Below are 16,193 nucleotides of genomic sequence, written 5' to 3'. Positions count from 1 at the left end.
CACCCATTACTCCCAGGTTGCTTAAAAAGCCCATTACTCTCTATTGGGCCAGACACTTCATCCGTTTATATCCCGGTAAAGTTGGGCTGCGTTTTAGCATCTTGAACTAAACCAAAATTCACTATGTATCACAAATAAATATATAACCATAATATTACATTATTCATTTGATCAAATTTCAAATTATGATTTTAACCATAAAACGAACTAACTGAAAACAAACTGAATACTACAAATGATTATATCAAATTTCTAACCGTTTAAAGAATTATATTAAAGTGAAAACCAGACTGAACTACAATATTGTAACCCTTATTTGAATATTTTTTAAAACAAAACAAAATATTATTGCAAAAAAAATTCATTAATTTTACAATTATATTAAATACGGTTAAATAAAAAAATTATAAGTACTAAGTTTTACAGTTAAAAAACTCTATAAGGATAAGTATTATTCTCCGGTCTGTGAAGTTGTTGGGTGGATAAAAAAAAATGGAGGGGAGTAATATTATTACTCAACATACACCTCGAACTGTGGAAGAGGTCTTTAGCGACTTCAGAGGTCGACGAGCTGGTCTCATTAAGGCTCTCACTATCGGTCAGTTTGCTCTTTGTTCTTTCCTGTTTTGTCCGATTCTCAACTGTTTTGTTTTCTCCGAGAAGTCCGTACCAGCGAATCAAAAGATTGCGTTGATTTGTGCTTCTTGATGAGATTTGACGTTTCTTGTTTTTGTTTTTTTTTTTTTTTTTTTAATGCAGATATGGTGAAGTTTTACCAAACATGCGATCCTGGTGAGTTATTTCTTCTTCTTCTTCTTCAGTGTCTATCCTTCATTCATGTAACAGAGTTTCAGTTGATTACAAATTTTTCATAGTGAAAGTGTTATATCGTTGTCGTTTAGTTCAGATCTCACTTAAGAGTAAAAGTTTTCACTTTTCAATAGTTTGGTAAAAAGTTTTAATTTTTTCTCATAGTCACTGTTTATTTTGTTTCTACCACTTTTCTCCTGTGTTAAAAGCTTTCTCTTGGATTAGTATTCTGTGTTGTTTTTTTCTAAATAAGGTGTTTTTGTTTGTTTATGCAGAGAAGGAGAACTTTTGTCTGTATGGACTTCCAAATGAGACTTGGGAGGTTAATCTTCCCGCCGAGGAAGTTCCTCCTGAGCTTCCTGAACCAGCTCTAGGCATCAATTTCGCTAGAGACGGCATGCAGGAAAAGGACTGGGTTTCTTTGGTCGCTGTTCACAGTGATTCTTGGCTGCTTTCTGTTGCCTTCTACTTTGGTGCACGTTTCGGGTTTGTTAAGAATGAGAGGTAAAGTTTCCTTCCTTCTCAGCTCTGTCTTTTTTTCCGACTGTTACATCTCGGGTACTCATGTGTGCTAAGGTTATAATGACCGTTCTAGCATTCTCTTGTGTTGTCTTGTTGCTTATATTTACACTATCTCTGTGTGTCTTTATTGACTCTCTTGATGTTGTTCAATGGGTTGATCTCTTCTTGTTAATTAGTTTATGCTCCTATCGTTTACTTCATGAGACCAAACTGAAGTCACTAAGTGTTGTGAATCCCACCTAACTGGACCATTGTTCTTTGAGTTAGGATTCAGGTCAATAGATGTGATATGTGCCTGATTCTGATCTATATTTCTTTTAATTAGCCTAGGCAGCTTGCACTGCATTGTAGCTTTGGCCAGCTCTTAAGCTTATCCAGTGAATTGATTCCTTTTCTAGGAAGAGACTTTTCCAGATGATAAACGATCTTCCAACCATTTTCGAGGTTGTGACAGGCAATGCAAAGCAATCCAAAGATCATTCTGGTACCAACAACAACAATAGCATAAGCAAACCTAGTGGCTTGAAGGTAAATTCTGTTTATCTATTATAAATATATCCCTCTCTCACTCTTCATCCTTTGATAAGCACTTTATCTCTTTGTATAAAGGTTTCGAAGATGATGTCATCTCCACCGCCTAAAGAAGAAGATGAGAGTGAAGACGAGGAGGAGGAACAAGGTGCGGTTTGTGGCGCTTGTGGAGACAACTACGGTACAGATGAGTTTTGGATATGCTGCGACGCGTGTGAGAAATGGTTCCATGGAAGATGTGTGAAGATAACACCTGCTAAAGCAGAGCACATCAAGCACTACAAATGCCCCAGTTGCACTAACAAGAGAGCCAGACCTTGATGTCATATAAACAAAAAAAAAACAGATAATTGGGTTTTAGAAGATGATAAAAATATACGTTTCTTTTTTAAATTGTTTAGTTTTCATTATGGATTGAGAATATGTACAATTGGGAATGCCTTTCTTTTTTTTCTGGATTTTTGTTGTTGTTAATGTCAATGCTACTACTAATTTGCATGTTTGAGTCTTGTTTTTTCGTCTACAGTCATTGTAGGTATTGGTAACAATACGCTTTATATTTATCAGCATATGAGACTAATGTATAGTGTATATATTTTAATAAACTACTAGATAAAGTGTACCAGGCAAAAAAAAAATTCGCCTGATAACGAGTATCAGATAAGAAAAATTCTACAAACGAGTAGGTTACATGTTCTAGTTTTTATAAATACTTTTTGTGTGGATAAAACCTAAATCCAAATAATGACACAGAAGATATTAACATAGATTACTAGTTTACATGTCTTTATCAGTTTGTTCTTTCAAACATTATTTAATTGTTCATCAATACTATTAAAATGGAAGGAATTTTAATAAATTTACTTAAAAAAGTTGTTTGGACTCTTTTATTAACTAATAATATTCTGGTCTTACTTTGATTTGGACAAACAATATGTTACCTTTAATTTCTCTAACAATCATTTAGTCAAACCTTTTATTTATTGGACTCATATCTTTTTGTAAACGAAAAGATTATACCATATATATATTACCACATAAATTTGGTTCACGAAAATATAATATCACATACACTTTATTATACTCTTCTCTAAATATGTCTCATTAACTTCATAATTAAGATAAATTTAAAAATTATATATTATCTTAATTTTATTTTATTGATAAATAACAATTTAATATTTAAGATAAGCTTAAATTATCAAAAACCAAACAAATCTTTTTTTACTGCTCAACAAAAAACCTACAAATCTATACTATTAAATTAGTCAAAAACCTCTCAAAAAAATTTTAAGTTTCACCAACTTAACAAATGTAACTTTTATAAAATGCACAAAAATATAGTGAAATGTTAGATTTGGTCATTCGGATCTTCGGGTCAAATATAAATCGGTTTCTTTCAGATCCAAGTTCTTTGGGTCTTGGGCATTTATATCCAACTAGGTATTTGAATGATTTTTGTTTAGATCGGTTCCTTTTAGTTCCAGGTCAGTTTGAGTCAATAATTCAAGTATCTATAAAATTTACTATGTAATTTGGCTACGTAATGAATCTAGCTCGGTTCGAGTATTTCACACAAAAAGATTTAAAGAATCCGAAAAGTCAAAAAATCAAAACATGAAAATACCCAAATATTTCGTATGAATTACTCAAATATACATAATATGAACAAAACATTCAGGGTACTTTAGGTACCCGACAGAGACCCACAGATCCAAAAAAATCTAATAGGTAACTTTTTCCCAATCTCGAACCTCAACCTTTATTTCGTATTGGTTTGGTTCGTTTATCAAATTTAGGTAAAATGTTCATACTTAAGAAAGATTTACATAAGAGTGTATATAAAAAATCCCGAATAAACTTATACATAAGTTATATAATTTTAAACAAATTTATGTATTCGATATAATACGACTTTATAACATAATAATACACAATATACTCAAAATACTATCACATTTTCAACTTCGTATATAACCTATAAAACCCGCGCTTTCGAAACGCGGATCAAAATCTAGTATATTGTTTAAAAGGTATTTAATAGATAGGACCTTTCTCAAAAGACATGAAGTAAATGACTCAAATATATGGGTCATACAGATAGGGGCCTCCTAATATCTAACGAAACAGATGCATGTGTTTTTTTTGGCCTTTTTCTTTTTTTTTTTTTGTATGCAACTACAAATGCATTATCTGAAGAATCCATCGAACATATAGGTAAACAAACCATAAGGTTTTGGTTTGATGCAAAATCAGAAAGATACACAAATCTGTCATCTTCGTAAATACATCTACTGCGTTGTTGATATATGTTTGGTAATAACCATTCAATACAAAGTCATTGGATCGATCAATGTTTCGACCTGTTTATTCTCTTTTTAATCGATAAGTCCAAAATTGGAGTTTCTTTCAAATTACTTTTTTACCAGACTGGGTCCGTTTGAATCACCATTTTAGTGGATTATTAATTTTTAGTATTATGTTGCCGTCAGGTTGAAAACACGAGATATTTGTATAGTTGTATGAACAGATACTGATCATCATATTATTATTTTTTATGAAGAACATATTATTTTCAAAATTTTCCGATTTTTTTTTTAAACAGGTGTGTTTATCAACTAATCATGGATTGTGTTGAAAATAATCAACAAAATATTGTATATGTTTCTTTTCTTTTAAAATATTAAACCAAGAATGGAGGTTCTCGTTCAATCGAATTATGTTCCGAGTTAATTTATAGACGAATCAAATTATAATTGAAAATATATAAGCTTTATAGACATTGTGTCCAATATTCTTTTTATTTTTCTTAATTTATGTGTCTGGCATTCACAATTGTGACAAGGTGTGTCTTCCTAATGTCGTCCAATATAAATCTTGTCTATTCAGATAATAAAATTGTTATTTTCTTTTGTTTGGAATTGCATGTCTATTTCTTAAGAAAACTGTATTAACTTTGTTTTGTATGTATCTTTTTGTGAATCGATAAAGAAAGTTGTATTGATAAGAATGATTCATCTAGATAGTCTCCAAACCCATATTTGGTACAATGTTTTGAAAAAGTATGACTCTTTAATATATTTTTCTTTTTGTTAAAACAAACAAAAATGAAAAGCCATAAATGTTTTTTTTTATTTTACATAAAAGCTATCGTTCAGTACTTAATTAGAAACAGTTTAGTACTATAATTTAAATATTTGAATAATAGTGTTTTTTGTTTGAAGTTCACCATATGCTAGTCTCATAAGTTCCCAAATTTTTAATCTAAAGCTTGCAATAGATTAGACTTCGTTCGGGTTCGTATTGAAATACGTCATAATGATGTATTGATCTATGTTTCTTAGCTGACTAACACCATCGAAAAATCTATTTGTAGTCGTATTTGCTTCGTTCAAGTATGCTTACCATTTTCCACTGATGCTTCGAAGCCTGTTATGTGATCAACTTTTTTTAGCAATGCATCTCTGATTTGTTTTATTTTATTTGTTTGGTTTTGACTTGACTTAATTCAAATTTTTTATAATTTTATTTCCCAATTCTTTTTTGTAAATATACAATTTTGGTTTGATAAATAAAAATAAATGTAACTGCAAATGGTTATAACATATATAACATAAGTACACAATTTGCATACATTTTTTAGCAAAAAAAAAAACAATTTGGATAAAATGTTTGTAAAACTAACGAAATATAAACTTTCAAAACGTCTTATATAAAAGGAACTGAATATTTAAAGTGTGTTATGGCACATTATCCTTATAGGATTGACCAAAAATAGCAATTTGTTAATGATGAGATAGTAATAATCATATTTAAGACATGGTTTGGAAGTGGTGAATTTTCAACTTGTGTCCACATGATTTTGCATTTCATACTTTCTTTTGACTGTCTTACAAGTATGAGTATGACCAAATCATTGAAAGTTCGCTCAAGATTTAAACTCCGTTATGATTTTAATTTATTTTTGACGACAAGCTTACTTACTCGTTGATTGCTCATTTAATTTCTTACCTGTCATCAGAACAATTCACCCTTTTTCTAAAGCCTCATCATATTTGGATTTATGAATTTACGTTTTAAAAATATGTTCCTCTCTATGCACGTAGTTATCATGAAATAAAAAGGATAATTGATGACAACAATAACTGCAATCAGAGAATAGCATCAATAATAAATACTAATAATGGGAACAAATAGTCATGTGATCTTATTCATTTTCTTCGGCGCATCCAACGGACCGAACATTAAAACAGCTAACGCACTTTCACAGTTTAGACATTTGTCACGGTGTTGCTAAAAAAAAAAGACATTTGTCACGGCAAAGATTTAGGCTCTCATTGCTGATAAAGCAATTTGATGAGATACTTTACCCAAAAGAGAAAAAGCAATTTTGGTGAGATAGTAGTATAATTATTTGGTCTCCATAATATAAGCGGTTATAAAACAAACTAGCCAACAACAAAAATGTTTTAAATTTAGTCAAAAAAACAAAAATGTTTAAATTGACAAAAAAACAAACAAGTACTAGATAAGCAACACAAAATATTAAGCTAATATGAAAATCACTACATTTCAAATTATTTTAAAACAGAATTTTTGTAAACAACTCGTCATATTTGGGGTTTGAAGTTTTTTTTTTCAAAATGATTTCACATGTCATCATTATTTGATGAAAAAGGAACGATAGATTATCTATTTATAAACTTAATGGATATCAGTAATTAAGGATGGATCACTTGTTCTTTGAGTGCGCTTACTCATCCAAGATTTGGGAATTCACTGTCAAAGGTATATTATGCAACTCCTTCACAAATGTTTGGTCTGAGATCATGTTACTTATCGCTGATGAGACCAGGGAGAAGTTGAGTCTTTTCTGTATCAGATATGCATTCCAAGCTGTTCTGTATGCTGTTTGGCGTGAACGTAACAAGCTCAAACATGGTGACAAGCTTCTGCCGTTATCAGTGCTTAAAAGAATGATAGACAAGGGAATCAGGAACAAAATCAGTCTGTTAAGAATGAAAGGGGTTAAGGGCATGGAGAAGCTGATGCAGTTTTGGTTTCAAAGTAGATTGTAAATAGCTTTTTCATTTTGAAAGGTTGTGAGTAAGTTTGGTATTGCTCCTAGAGTATAAAGGATGCACTTAGTTGTATGAAGGCTTTTTTGATGAATAAATTTAACATTCATTCAAAAAAAAAAATTAAGGATGGATCATGCAATTTGTTCTTTATCCTTATCTGCTAAACTTCGTAAATTTAGTTGATAAATTATGTTTTATCAGTTTTATAATTTTGTTTTGAGTTTTGTATCGAATTAAAATGTGGGTTTAAAGGTTTTCAGTCATTTATCGAGCATTTTCAAGTTTTTGATTGAAACATAATAAATCTATTTTGATGTAAAATAATAATTAAAAACTGCATAACTATGCTAATACGTCGGTTTAATAATGGATACAGGGCTTCCAATTGATGGATCGATCTCATTTTTTGTCACAAGATAAATAACTAAGTTATCTTTCCAATTCAACTGGTTGGAGTTCAACTACCCGGAGAAACAATCCAATAGTCAGATCAAAAATTGAAGATCGTTATTCATAGATTATTTAGTATCTATGGAAAATTCGTAACGATTAATTGTTTCGAAGAATCACACGGGATTTAGTTGAGTTGATTAGACACACAAAAAATAAATGCCAAATATGATTTGACGCAAACTCAAAAACCTCAAGTAAAACTCAAACAGTACATCAAGCAAGGAATATACAAGTCCTAAACTTGCATAATATTTGTTTGGTAAATGGATCATAGACTGCTGAATCACAGTACAATGAATATGGTTGAGTATGTATGGTCGATCAGAAAATAAATAACTTTTAGGATTGAGAACAAAAAAAGTTGTATGTCTTCTTTGCACTTAGAAATGTAAGAGTTAATTTGAGCAATGGACACAATACTTCAACACAAGAATTGCCAACAGTTTGTAACATACTGCAAGGATATTATATCAATGATTCTAGACCCAAACGCATGGTCAAGTTTCTCCACACAGCTAAGGGAGGTTGCATTGCTTCAAAAAATTTTTATGGACTTCAAGATTTTCCATATACCAAGCATGCAAAATTGGACAACAAATAGTTTAGCTAAAATAACTTGTACTTTTCATAAATATTTGATTTTTGTTGGTTGTTTATTCCGATCTGAATTTCCAAACTACCTATAGTTTAGGTAATAGAATAGTTTTTGGACGTTAAAAAGGGTATAAGCAAAATGCTAGTCTTGAAAACAAATGTAAGTACATTATTCAACAACACTATACTCAAACTTGTTTCAGAATTCATCTATTTATATATGTATTCCCCAATTCCTTCTAATTCTGTTCATCTTAGTTTTCATCGACAAAACAAAATTATTACTAACAATCTTCTTGATTATAATTTTATAACAAAAGATTAAAATATACTCCCTCCGTTTCTAAATGATCCATGTTTTAGAAAGATATTTTGTTTCTAAAAAATCCATATTTTACATTTTCAATGTATGTAATAATAGAAAATTGTAAATTTCAAAAACATTAATTGTGTTTACTGAATTTTAATTGGTTAAAAATCATAGGAAATAGCTAAACACAGAAAATCATACATTTATTATCAAAATTTTAAGTGTTTTCTTAATAAGTGTGAAAATTCTAAAACATAGATTATTTAGGAACAGAGGGAGTATAAGTAAAAAGTAAAAAAGAGAGGACACATGACATGACGAGACCGGAGCAAAGGTGGAAAAACCACGCCTTTCCTTTGGGCGTTACAGTTTTTTCTTCATTTCACTGTTTATTCCCAAAAATAAAATAACCAATATTTAAATAATCGGAAAATCATTGAAATTTTAAATTATTCTCACTCTCTCTCTCTTTCTTTCTTTCATGCTCTCTCTCTCTCGCAGTCGCAGGCAACTCAGAGCTCGAGATTCATCCTTTTCTTTTCTCTGTTCCACCGCCGACGATGCATAAGCCCTAGCGCGTAGTTCCGGCGAAAAACAAGTACACTCCCTATATAGTATAGTAACTTTCTCTTTTTTTTCTGCTTCTCCTTTAGTGATTCGTACTGTTTCCTGGATCTAACGTTTTGATTCTTTCCATCGTGATCCTCTCGTAGCTACTCGCTTGTGTGTGTGTGCTCGAGAATGCGAAACAACGGAAGCGAGAATCTAGGGAAGGCGAAAAGGTAGGGAAGCTAATGTCGGGTTCGAGAGTTTCGGATCTGCATCTCAAGAGAGAGCTCACTCAAATCAGGAAAGCTGGCCGCGTTCTGCGCGATCCCGGCACCACTTCCTCCTGGAGATCCCCTCTCAACTCCTCTAGATCCCTCGCTGCGGCGGTTGTGGATCCTCCGCCGAGCAGGATCTCGAGTCAGAGTGGTAAGCTCCCGATTCGAGGAGAGAGTAGTAGTAACCGAGGCAAGGAGAAGAAAGTGTTCTTGTATAACTGGAAAACTCAGAGATCCTCTAGCGATAAAAGCGGTTTAGCTAAAAACAGCAAGGAGGATGGAGAAGGAGATGAAGAAGAAGAAGAAGAATCTTCGTGGACTGAAGCTAGTGTCAACGATGATGACGATGTGAGTGATGCGAGGAAGGATGGCGATTCGTATGGAATCCAATCGGCTTCGTTGATATCCAGATGCAGAGACACGTCACAAGGCGTGTCAAAGATGAGGAAGAAGAAGAGCAAGAAACAAAACTCGTCTCGTTTGGATTTTCTATCAAAATATCAACCTAGAAATGGTGGATCAGCTTTAGCTCTAAGGAGAGGTGACACTGCTGAGTTATCAGACGATACAGAGGAACTCAGCAATGCGGAGGATCTGAGGAAGGTCACTGGTAATGGTGGTGCTTCTCCTCTGCTTTTGAAGCTTAAGCACAAGAACTGGTCACGTTCTTCCTCTAATAAGCTGCTGAGAGCTGCTAGGAAAGAGGATTCCTCGTGTACTTATAACAGCACGCCGGCTTTGTCCACTAGCTCGTACAACATGTATGCTGTTCGTAACCCAAGCAACGTTGGATCTTGGGATGGTACCACTACTTCAGTTAATGATGGTGATGATGAGTTGGATGATGATCACTTGGATTTACCAGGGAGGCAAGGCTGTGGGATTCCATGTTATTGGACCAAGAAGGCTATGAAACATAGAGGTGGATGTAGAAGCTGCTGCTCTCCGTCGTTTTCGGATACTTTGAGGAGAACGGGGAGTAGCATTTTGTGTGGGAGTCAATCGGTGTACCGTAGACATAGTCGACATTCTTCTGGAGGGTTTAGTAAACAGAAAATTGCTTCGAGGAGTGCTCAAGGTGTTTTGCCTTTGCTCACATACGGCTGTGATGGTAGAGGGGGGTCTTCTATAGGAACCGGGCTTAGTGACGACGAGCTTTCCACCAATTTTGGTGAGATTGATTTAGAGGCTCAGAGTAGATTAGACGGGAGGAGATGGTCTACTAGTTATAGGAGTCAAGATGGTTTGGAGGCTGCAGTGTTAGATGGCGAAGGAGAAGAAGGAAGTACACCTGAAAACATCAGAAGCTTCAGCCAAAAATACAAACCAATGTTCTTTGATGAATTGATTGGGCAGAGTATAGTGGTTCAGTCGCTAATGAACGCTGTAAAAAGGAGTAGGATCGCTCCTGTTTATCTCTTCCAGGGTCCGAGGGGGACTGGGAAGACATCGACGGCAAGGATTTTTTCAGCCGCCTTGAATTGTGTGGCCACTGAAGAAATGAAGCCTTGTGGGTACTGTAAAGAATGCAATGACTTCATGTCTGGTAAAAGTAGAGATTTTTGGGAACTTGATGGAGCTAATAAGAAGGGAGCTGATAAGGTTAGGTACCTTTTAAAAAACTTACCGACTATGCTTCCACGGAGTTCCTCAACATACAAGGTTTTTGTGATAGATGAGTGTCATTTGCTGCCATCTAAGACGTGGCTGTCTTTTCTTAAGTTTCTTGAGAAACCTCTGCAGAAAGTTGTCTTCATATTTATAACTACAGACCTTGACAATGTTCCTCGGACCATTCAGTCAAGGTGCCAGAAGTTCCTCTTCGACAAACTCAAAGATGCAGACATAGTAGTGAGACTAAAGAAGATTGCTTCTGACGAAAATCTTGATGTGGAATCGCACGCGTTGGACCTGATTGCTATGAACGCGGATGGCTCACTTCGAGATGCTGAAACTATGTTGGAGCAGCTAAGTTTGCTGGGAAAACGTATCACCACTGCTCTAGTAAACGAGCTAGTAAGTTTTTCTAACTTGTCTATGTTTCTGTGTATTAGAAAAGGTAAACCTACTAATGTAATTAATATGGCATTGATGTTTGTGTAGGTGGGTGTTGTTTCAGATGAAAAATTGCTAGAGCTCTTGGAATTAGCATTGTCATCTGATACGGCAGAGACAGTGAAACGAGCTAGAGAGTTATTGGACCTTGGAGCTGACCCAATAGTCTTGATGTCTCAACTTGCTAGTCTTATCATGGATATCATTGCTGGTACATACAAGGTCGTAGACGAAAAATACAGCGACGCCTTCCTTGATGGACGAAACTGTGAGTTACTAGCAAACTATTTAAAATAATCCATAGTGGTTAGAACTTTAGCTTATTGATGCATTATGATATATTAGCTTGTTGAGAACATTCGATTTTTTCCTCAATCAGAACCAGACCCTTATAAGCCATTGTTTTGTGAGAGTAATGCTACGATGTGTCTTTGACCACTCAGTTTGATTTGAACTTTTTAGCTGATTGATTAATTTTGTGCTTCGTTTTTGTAGTGACTGAAGCGGATATGGAGGGACTAAAGCACGCTTTGAAACTTCTTTCTGAGGCTGAGAAGCAGCTAAGAGTTTCAAATGACCGTTCAACATGGTTCACAGCGACTTTGCTTCAGCTTGGGTCAATGCCTTCTCCTGGAACCACACATACAGGAAGTAGTAGAAGGCAAAGCTCTAGAGCGACTGATGATGACCCATCAAGCCTTTCAAGGGAAGTGATGGCATACAAACAGAGAGTAGGAGGACTTCACTTTAGTAAGTCAGCATCCCCAGCGTCGATTAGAAAGAGGAGCGGAAATCACACCCACGAAGCCAAATCATTCTCCAGGGTTATCGATAACACCTGCTATAAATCCTCCTCATCTAGCCAAGTTCCAGAGAGCGAAGCCTCCATCTCCTCGCATGACAATAGCACCGCAAGCACCATGATGCTTACCCAAAGAAGTTCAGAGAAACTAAATGATATATGGAGAAAATGTATAGAAAGATGCCATTCCAAAACACTGAGGCAGCTGCTCTATACTCATGGGAAACTTATATCTATCAGTGAAGTTGAAGGTAAAAGACCAAAAAGTTTCTTTCTTCTCTCACTTTTTCTTTCCTGCTGTGTTGAAAAGTTGTATATGACTTGCAGGTATTCTAGTTGCTTATCTCGCCTTTGGAGAAACAGATATCAAATCAAGAGCTGAAAGGTTTCTAAGCAGTATCACAAACTCGATGGAAATGGTATTAAGGCGAAGCGTAGAGGTGAGGATAATTCTCTTGCCTGAAACCGAGTTGCTCGTTGTCCCTCGGAAACCAGAAATGACCAACAGAGGTGGAGATCTGAATGCCATTACTGGTTTTAACGCTGCATCAGACGTAGGAGTTGGTAGCAGCGAAGAAAGCAGATCAAAAATCCCAATGCAAAGGATAGAATCCATCATCCGAGAACAAAGATTAGAGACCGCGTGGCTACAAACAGCTGATAAAGACACACCTGGATCTATAATAGGGATAAAACCTGAAAGGAATCAGATTCTACCTCAAGAAGACGCTTGTCGCCAGCCTAACGTAGGTTCTCCTGCGATATCTTCTTCCGGATTAACTTCTCACCATTGGGTAGATGAGCTAAACAATGAAGTTAAGCTTTTGAAAATCGGTGAGAACGGTGAGCTTCAAGAGAATCTAACAGGTAAAAGAGGAGAGCATTGTCCTCTTTCCCCGAGCTTGCTTCATGATTCTAGCTTCGGACACAAGAAAGACAATCTGTAAGTTTTTCATGATCCTTGTTGTTCCATGCTGGCTGCAAAAAGTTGGTTGTGTATGAACATTTTGGATTTGGTTTGTGCAGAGGAGGATACGAATCAGGACCAGGAACAAGAAGAGTTGGTTGTAATATTTTATTTTGTTGGAACACACACAAGACTCAAAGGAGTAACAAGGTATGTGGTCATTAATCAGAAACTGAACCTTCTTTTCAATATATTGATTCGTTTTGTTTATCTCATTATGCTGATTTGATTTCGTAGAAACAGGGTAAGGGAACTCCTGTTCGTCCCCGAAGAATTCGAAAGAGAGGATTCTCTCTATTTAATGGATGTGCTAAGCCAAGGAAGGCAGAAGGTAACTTTAGAAGATGAAGCTTTAGTTTCAAGAGTCATGAAAACAGAATTGTTCACTCAAACTCTAATTTCCTCATCTGTTATTCCACTTACAACATAGTTTTCCTTGAATACTATTTGATGATTGATATGTCAAAGGATAGTTTTAATTTTATTCACTGTAAAGTTCATATCTTATTGAGTTTAATAGACTCTCCTTTTTGTGTTCTTTTTATAAAACTTAGAAAAATGTTACTATGAAATTTAATAAAATGTCAATCTTGAGCAGTGGTTAATATTTTTTTTTGGTTTGTGTTGCATTTTCTTACAGAAAAATTAAGTTAATGAACAGCTGCCGTTTTTTTGTTAATGGCATATACTCGTAGATGATTCTCTTCACCATTTTAGGTTACTTACGTAAGTGTCACGATTCTTTCTTCGATGAATGAATTGTTCTTTTTTCTGAGATGGTATTACTCTATAGTCTAATATAAATAAGCAAACTAGGCTAAGCATTTTCTATAACAAATACAAAGATGACCAAGATCATGAAGCTCTCTACAATGACAACGGTGTTCACTTTTGTTCTTCTTGCATTTGGTCTTACCCAAACTTCCAAACCGACTCTTAACCATCGGTTTTATCAACCAAACCAAACCTGATGGGAAGAAATCAGTGGATCAGGTCCTCCCTTCTATTTGCGTTCCAACTTTACCTTGTTGTCCTCCAAGTTTCGGCCGTTGATATCCACAAACTCGACTAATGATTAGCGAAGTCAAATGTTTCTTTCCTTAATATCGAGCGCTTCAAATAAGTTATAGGAGTATGTAATGCATGAATGCAGAAAATATGCTTATGTTATTTTGCTTTTTTTCTCTATATATCTTATCTGTTAAAAGAGAAATACATTTTTTATCTACCATAAAAAAATCATACTAGCCTTATTAGATCTATTTCATTAATTACATTTATTTAATTATTTACATTAATCTATTAAATATATAAAGATATTACTAATAAATCAATTTTAACTGTAAATTTAAATTTTATCTTTAGTTATAACAAAATGTTGAGAAAAAATTTAACAAAATCTTTCTAAAAATTTTAAATATTTTATTTAAATTAATACCATTGATTAATTTCGTAATTAATAAAATATACTATTACATTAATTTAAATAAGATTTTATTATAAAACAAAATAAAATAAAAGTGTATGCTATTTTTCAAATTTTATAATTATATTCTAGGGAAATTGCCACAAATACCACATTCATAGTACCAATTTTCATGTTTACACTAACTACTTTTACCATCACCTTTAATGAAGGGTAAAATACAATTATACCCTTAGGGATAACTAATCTAGACTTAGTGTTTAGAGTTGAGGGGTGGGATAGGATTTTTGGAATGCGAAATTTATGATTCTAATAAATATATAAATACTTAAAAATATATTAAAAATTTTAAAAAATAGTTTCAAACATAATTTTCGTTTTTCAAAAAGAAATTTGAAAAAAAAAATTCGAAAAAAAGAATTCAAAAAAAAATTTATAAAAAAGTTCTAATTTGAAAAAGTATAATTCGAAAACATAAAAAAAATTTACATTTTTATTTTTTTATTATTATTATTTTTATTATAATTTTTTTTATTTAAATAATAATTTATTATATATATAAATAACAAGGGCATACGAGTCTTTTGCCACTTAATAAAAAATGTATTTTTGAAAATGCTTCATTAGTAGTGGTAAAAATGAAAAGTGGTACCATGAAAGTGATAAACATGTAATTTCCCCTATTCTATATCTTCTTTATTAAAAGAAATACCATAAAAAATCATATTAGGTCTATTTCATCAATTACATCTATTTGATTATTTAAGTTAATATATTTAATATATAACATTTCTAAAGAATCTTATAAATTATATAGATATTGATAAATAAACTTTAACTGTAAATTTAAATTTTATTTCTACTTATAACAAAATATGTTGGGAAATATCTAACAAAATCTTAATAAAATTTTAAAATATTTTTAAATTAATGCAACGATTGATTTCATAATTAATAATATAGTATTATTATAATCTATTTACTTATAAAAAATCCCACAATATACTAAAATAAATAACATAGAAATATAAATTATGCTAAGAAAATATCAATTCTATAGTAACTAAATAAAATTTTAAAATGTGTTGTATTCAGTCTGTAAAAATTAGAAAAAGTGAAGGAGATTCTCAATTTGTTTATTTCATATTATGAATTTATTTTACCAAACTTGAAAATATATTAATATATAATAACAATTAATAATAAAGTAAAATGTATAAAACAAATCATTATACATTAATAATATCGAATAAGAAACATAACTAATAACATTATAGATTTACACAATATATAACACTAAAATGTAAATTATATCTTTGAAAGTTTTGCGATAATATCTGTTATATATTTATAAAATGAAAATGTATGGGTGAAAAATCTAGTTTGTAGTCTATAATAGATGATTCAAATCCTATTAGATTTGGACCAAAACTGAAAAATGTAGACATCGTTGGTTACATATCCTAAGAGAGTACACATCAAAAAAGAATTCGAATCCTATTAGATTTGGACCATTGGTTACATATCCTAAAGCTCACAATAAAAACGACCTAAGAGAATTCGAATCCTATTAGATTTGGACCAAAACTGAAAAAAAACTTCATATATAAAGAGTTAGAACAATAAAAAATGTATATCCCAAATCGATCAGAAAGCTGAAATGCCAAACTCTATTTCGCCTTTTTAGAATGTAGACAAATATGATTTATGTGACAAACGGGGGAGTTCCGGAGACGAGATTGCACATTTCTGGATTCATCCAACTCGGCAAAGGCGAAGCTGGACACGACGGATCCAACTCGCCGTTGGGCGAGTTGG

At 33.0% G+C, this 16,193-nt stretch overlaps 2 protein-coding genes across 5 annotated transcripts; both read left to right on the top strand.

The window, feature by feature from the left end:
• Positions 1-424: 424 nt before the first annotated feature.
• Positions 425-6,287, top strand: LOC103827517 (PHD finger protein ALFIN-LIKE 6). Its single transcript, XM_009103008.2, has 5 exons — positions 425-598; positions 760-792; positions 1,086-1,314; positions 1,731-1,860; positions 1,942-6,287. Exons 1-5 carry the CDS (start codon positions 493-495, stop codon positions 2,182-2,184), a joined length of 741 nt encoding a protein of 246 aa, XP_009101256.1. The 5' UTR covers positions 425-492; the 3' UTR covers positions 2,185-6,287.
• Positions 6,288-8,675: 2,388 nt separating this feature from the next.
• Positions 8,676-13,546, top strand: LOC103827516 (protein STICHEL). Of its 4 annotated transcripts, none has more exons than XM_009103007.2 (7): positions 8,676-8,899; positions 9,015-11,141; positions 11,229-11,448; positions 11,676-12,233; positions 12,310-12,925; positions 13,009-13,099; positions 13,193-13,546. In XM_009103007.2, the coding sequence occupies exons 2-7, from the start codon at positions 9,096-9,098 to the stop codon at positions 13,295-13,297; spliced, it is 3,636 nt and encodes a 1,211-aa protein (XP_009101255.2). In that variant the 5' UTR covers positions 8,676-8,899; positions 9,015-9,095; the 3' UTR covers positions 13,298-13,546. The 4 variants fall into 4 exon arrangements, with proteins under 4 accessions (XP_009101255.2, XP_009101252.2, XP_009101253.2 ...); XM_009103004.2 differs by having other exon boundaries at positions 13,187-13,546; XM_009103005.2 differs by having other exon boundaries at positions 8,743-8,915; positions 13,187-13,546.
• Positions 13,547-16,193: the final 2,647 nt, after the last annotated feature.

The sequence above is a fragment of the Brassica rapa genome, chromosome A06 (genome assembly GCF_000309985.2).
Source record: "Brassica rapa cultivar Chiifu-401-42 chromosome A06, CAAS_Brap_v3.01, whole genome shotgun sequence".
NCBI lineage: Eukaryota > Viridiplantae > Streptophyta > Magnoliopsida > Brassicales > Brassicaceae > Brassica > Brassica rapa.
Note: the sequence above shows the minus strand (reverse complement) of the source record. Positions and strands in the feature narration are given on the sequence as shown.

Excerpts from the sequence above, each read along its gene's own strand:
- LOC103827516 (XM_009103004.2), top strand. The coding sequence starts at position 9,096 with ATGTCGGGTTCGAGAGTTTCGGATCTGCATCTCAAGAGAGAGCTCACT. Across the intron at positions 11,449-11,675 it reads CTTCCTTGATGGACGAAACT|TGACTGAAGCGGATATGGAG; the intron begins GTGAGTTACTAG and ends TCGTTTTTGTAG. Across the intron at positions 12,926-13,008 it reads GGACACAAGAAAGACAATCT|AGGAGGATACGAATCAGGAC; the intron begins GTAAGTTTTTCA and ends TGGTTTGTGCAG.
- LOC103827517 (XM_009103008.2), top strand. The coding sequence starts at position 493 with ATGGAGGGGAGTAATATTATTACTCAACATACACCTCGAACTGTGGAA. Across the intron at positions 599-759 it reads CATTAAGGCTCTCACTATCG|ATATGGTGAAGTTTTACCAA; the intron begins GTCAGTTTGCTC and ends TTTTTAATGCAG. Across the intron at positions 1,861-1,941 it reads GCAAACCTAGTGGCTTGAAG|GTTTCGAAGATGATGTCATC; the intron begins GTAAATTCTGTT and ends CTTTGTATAAAG.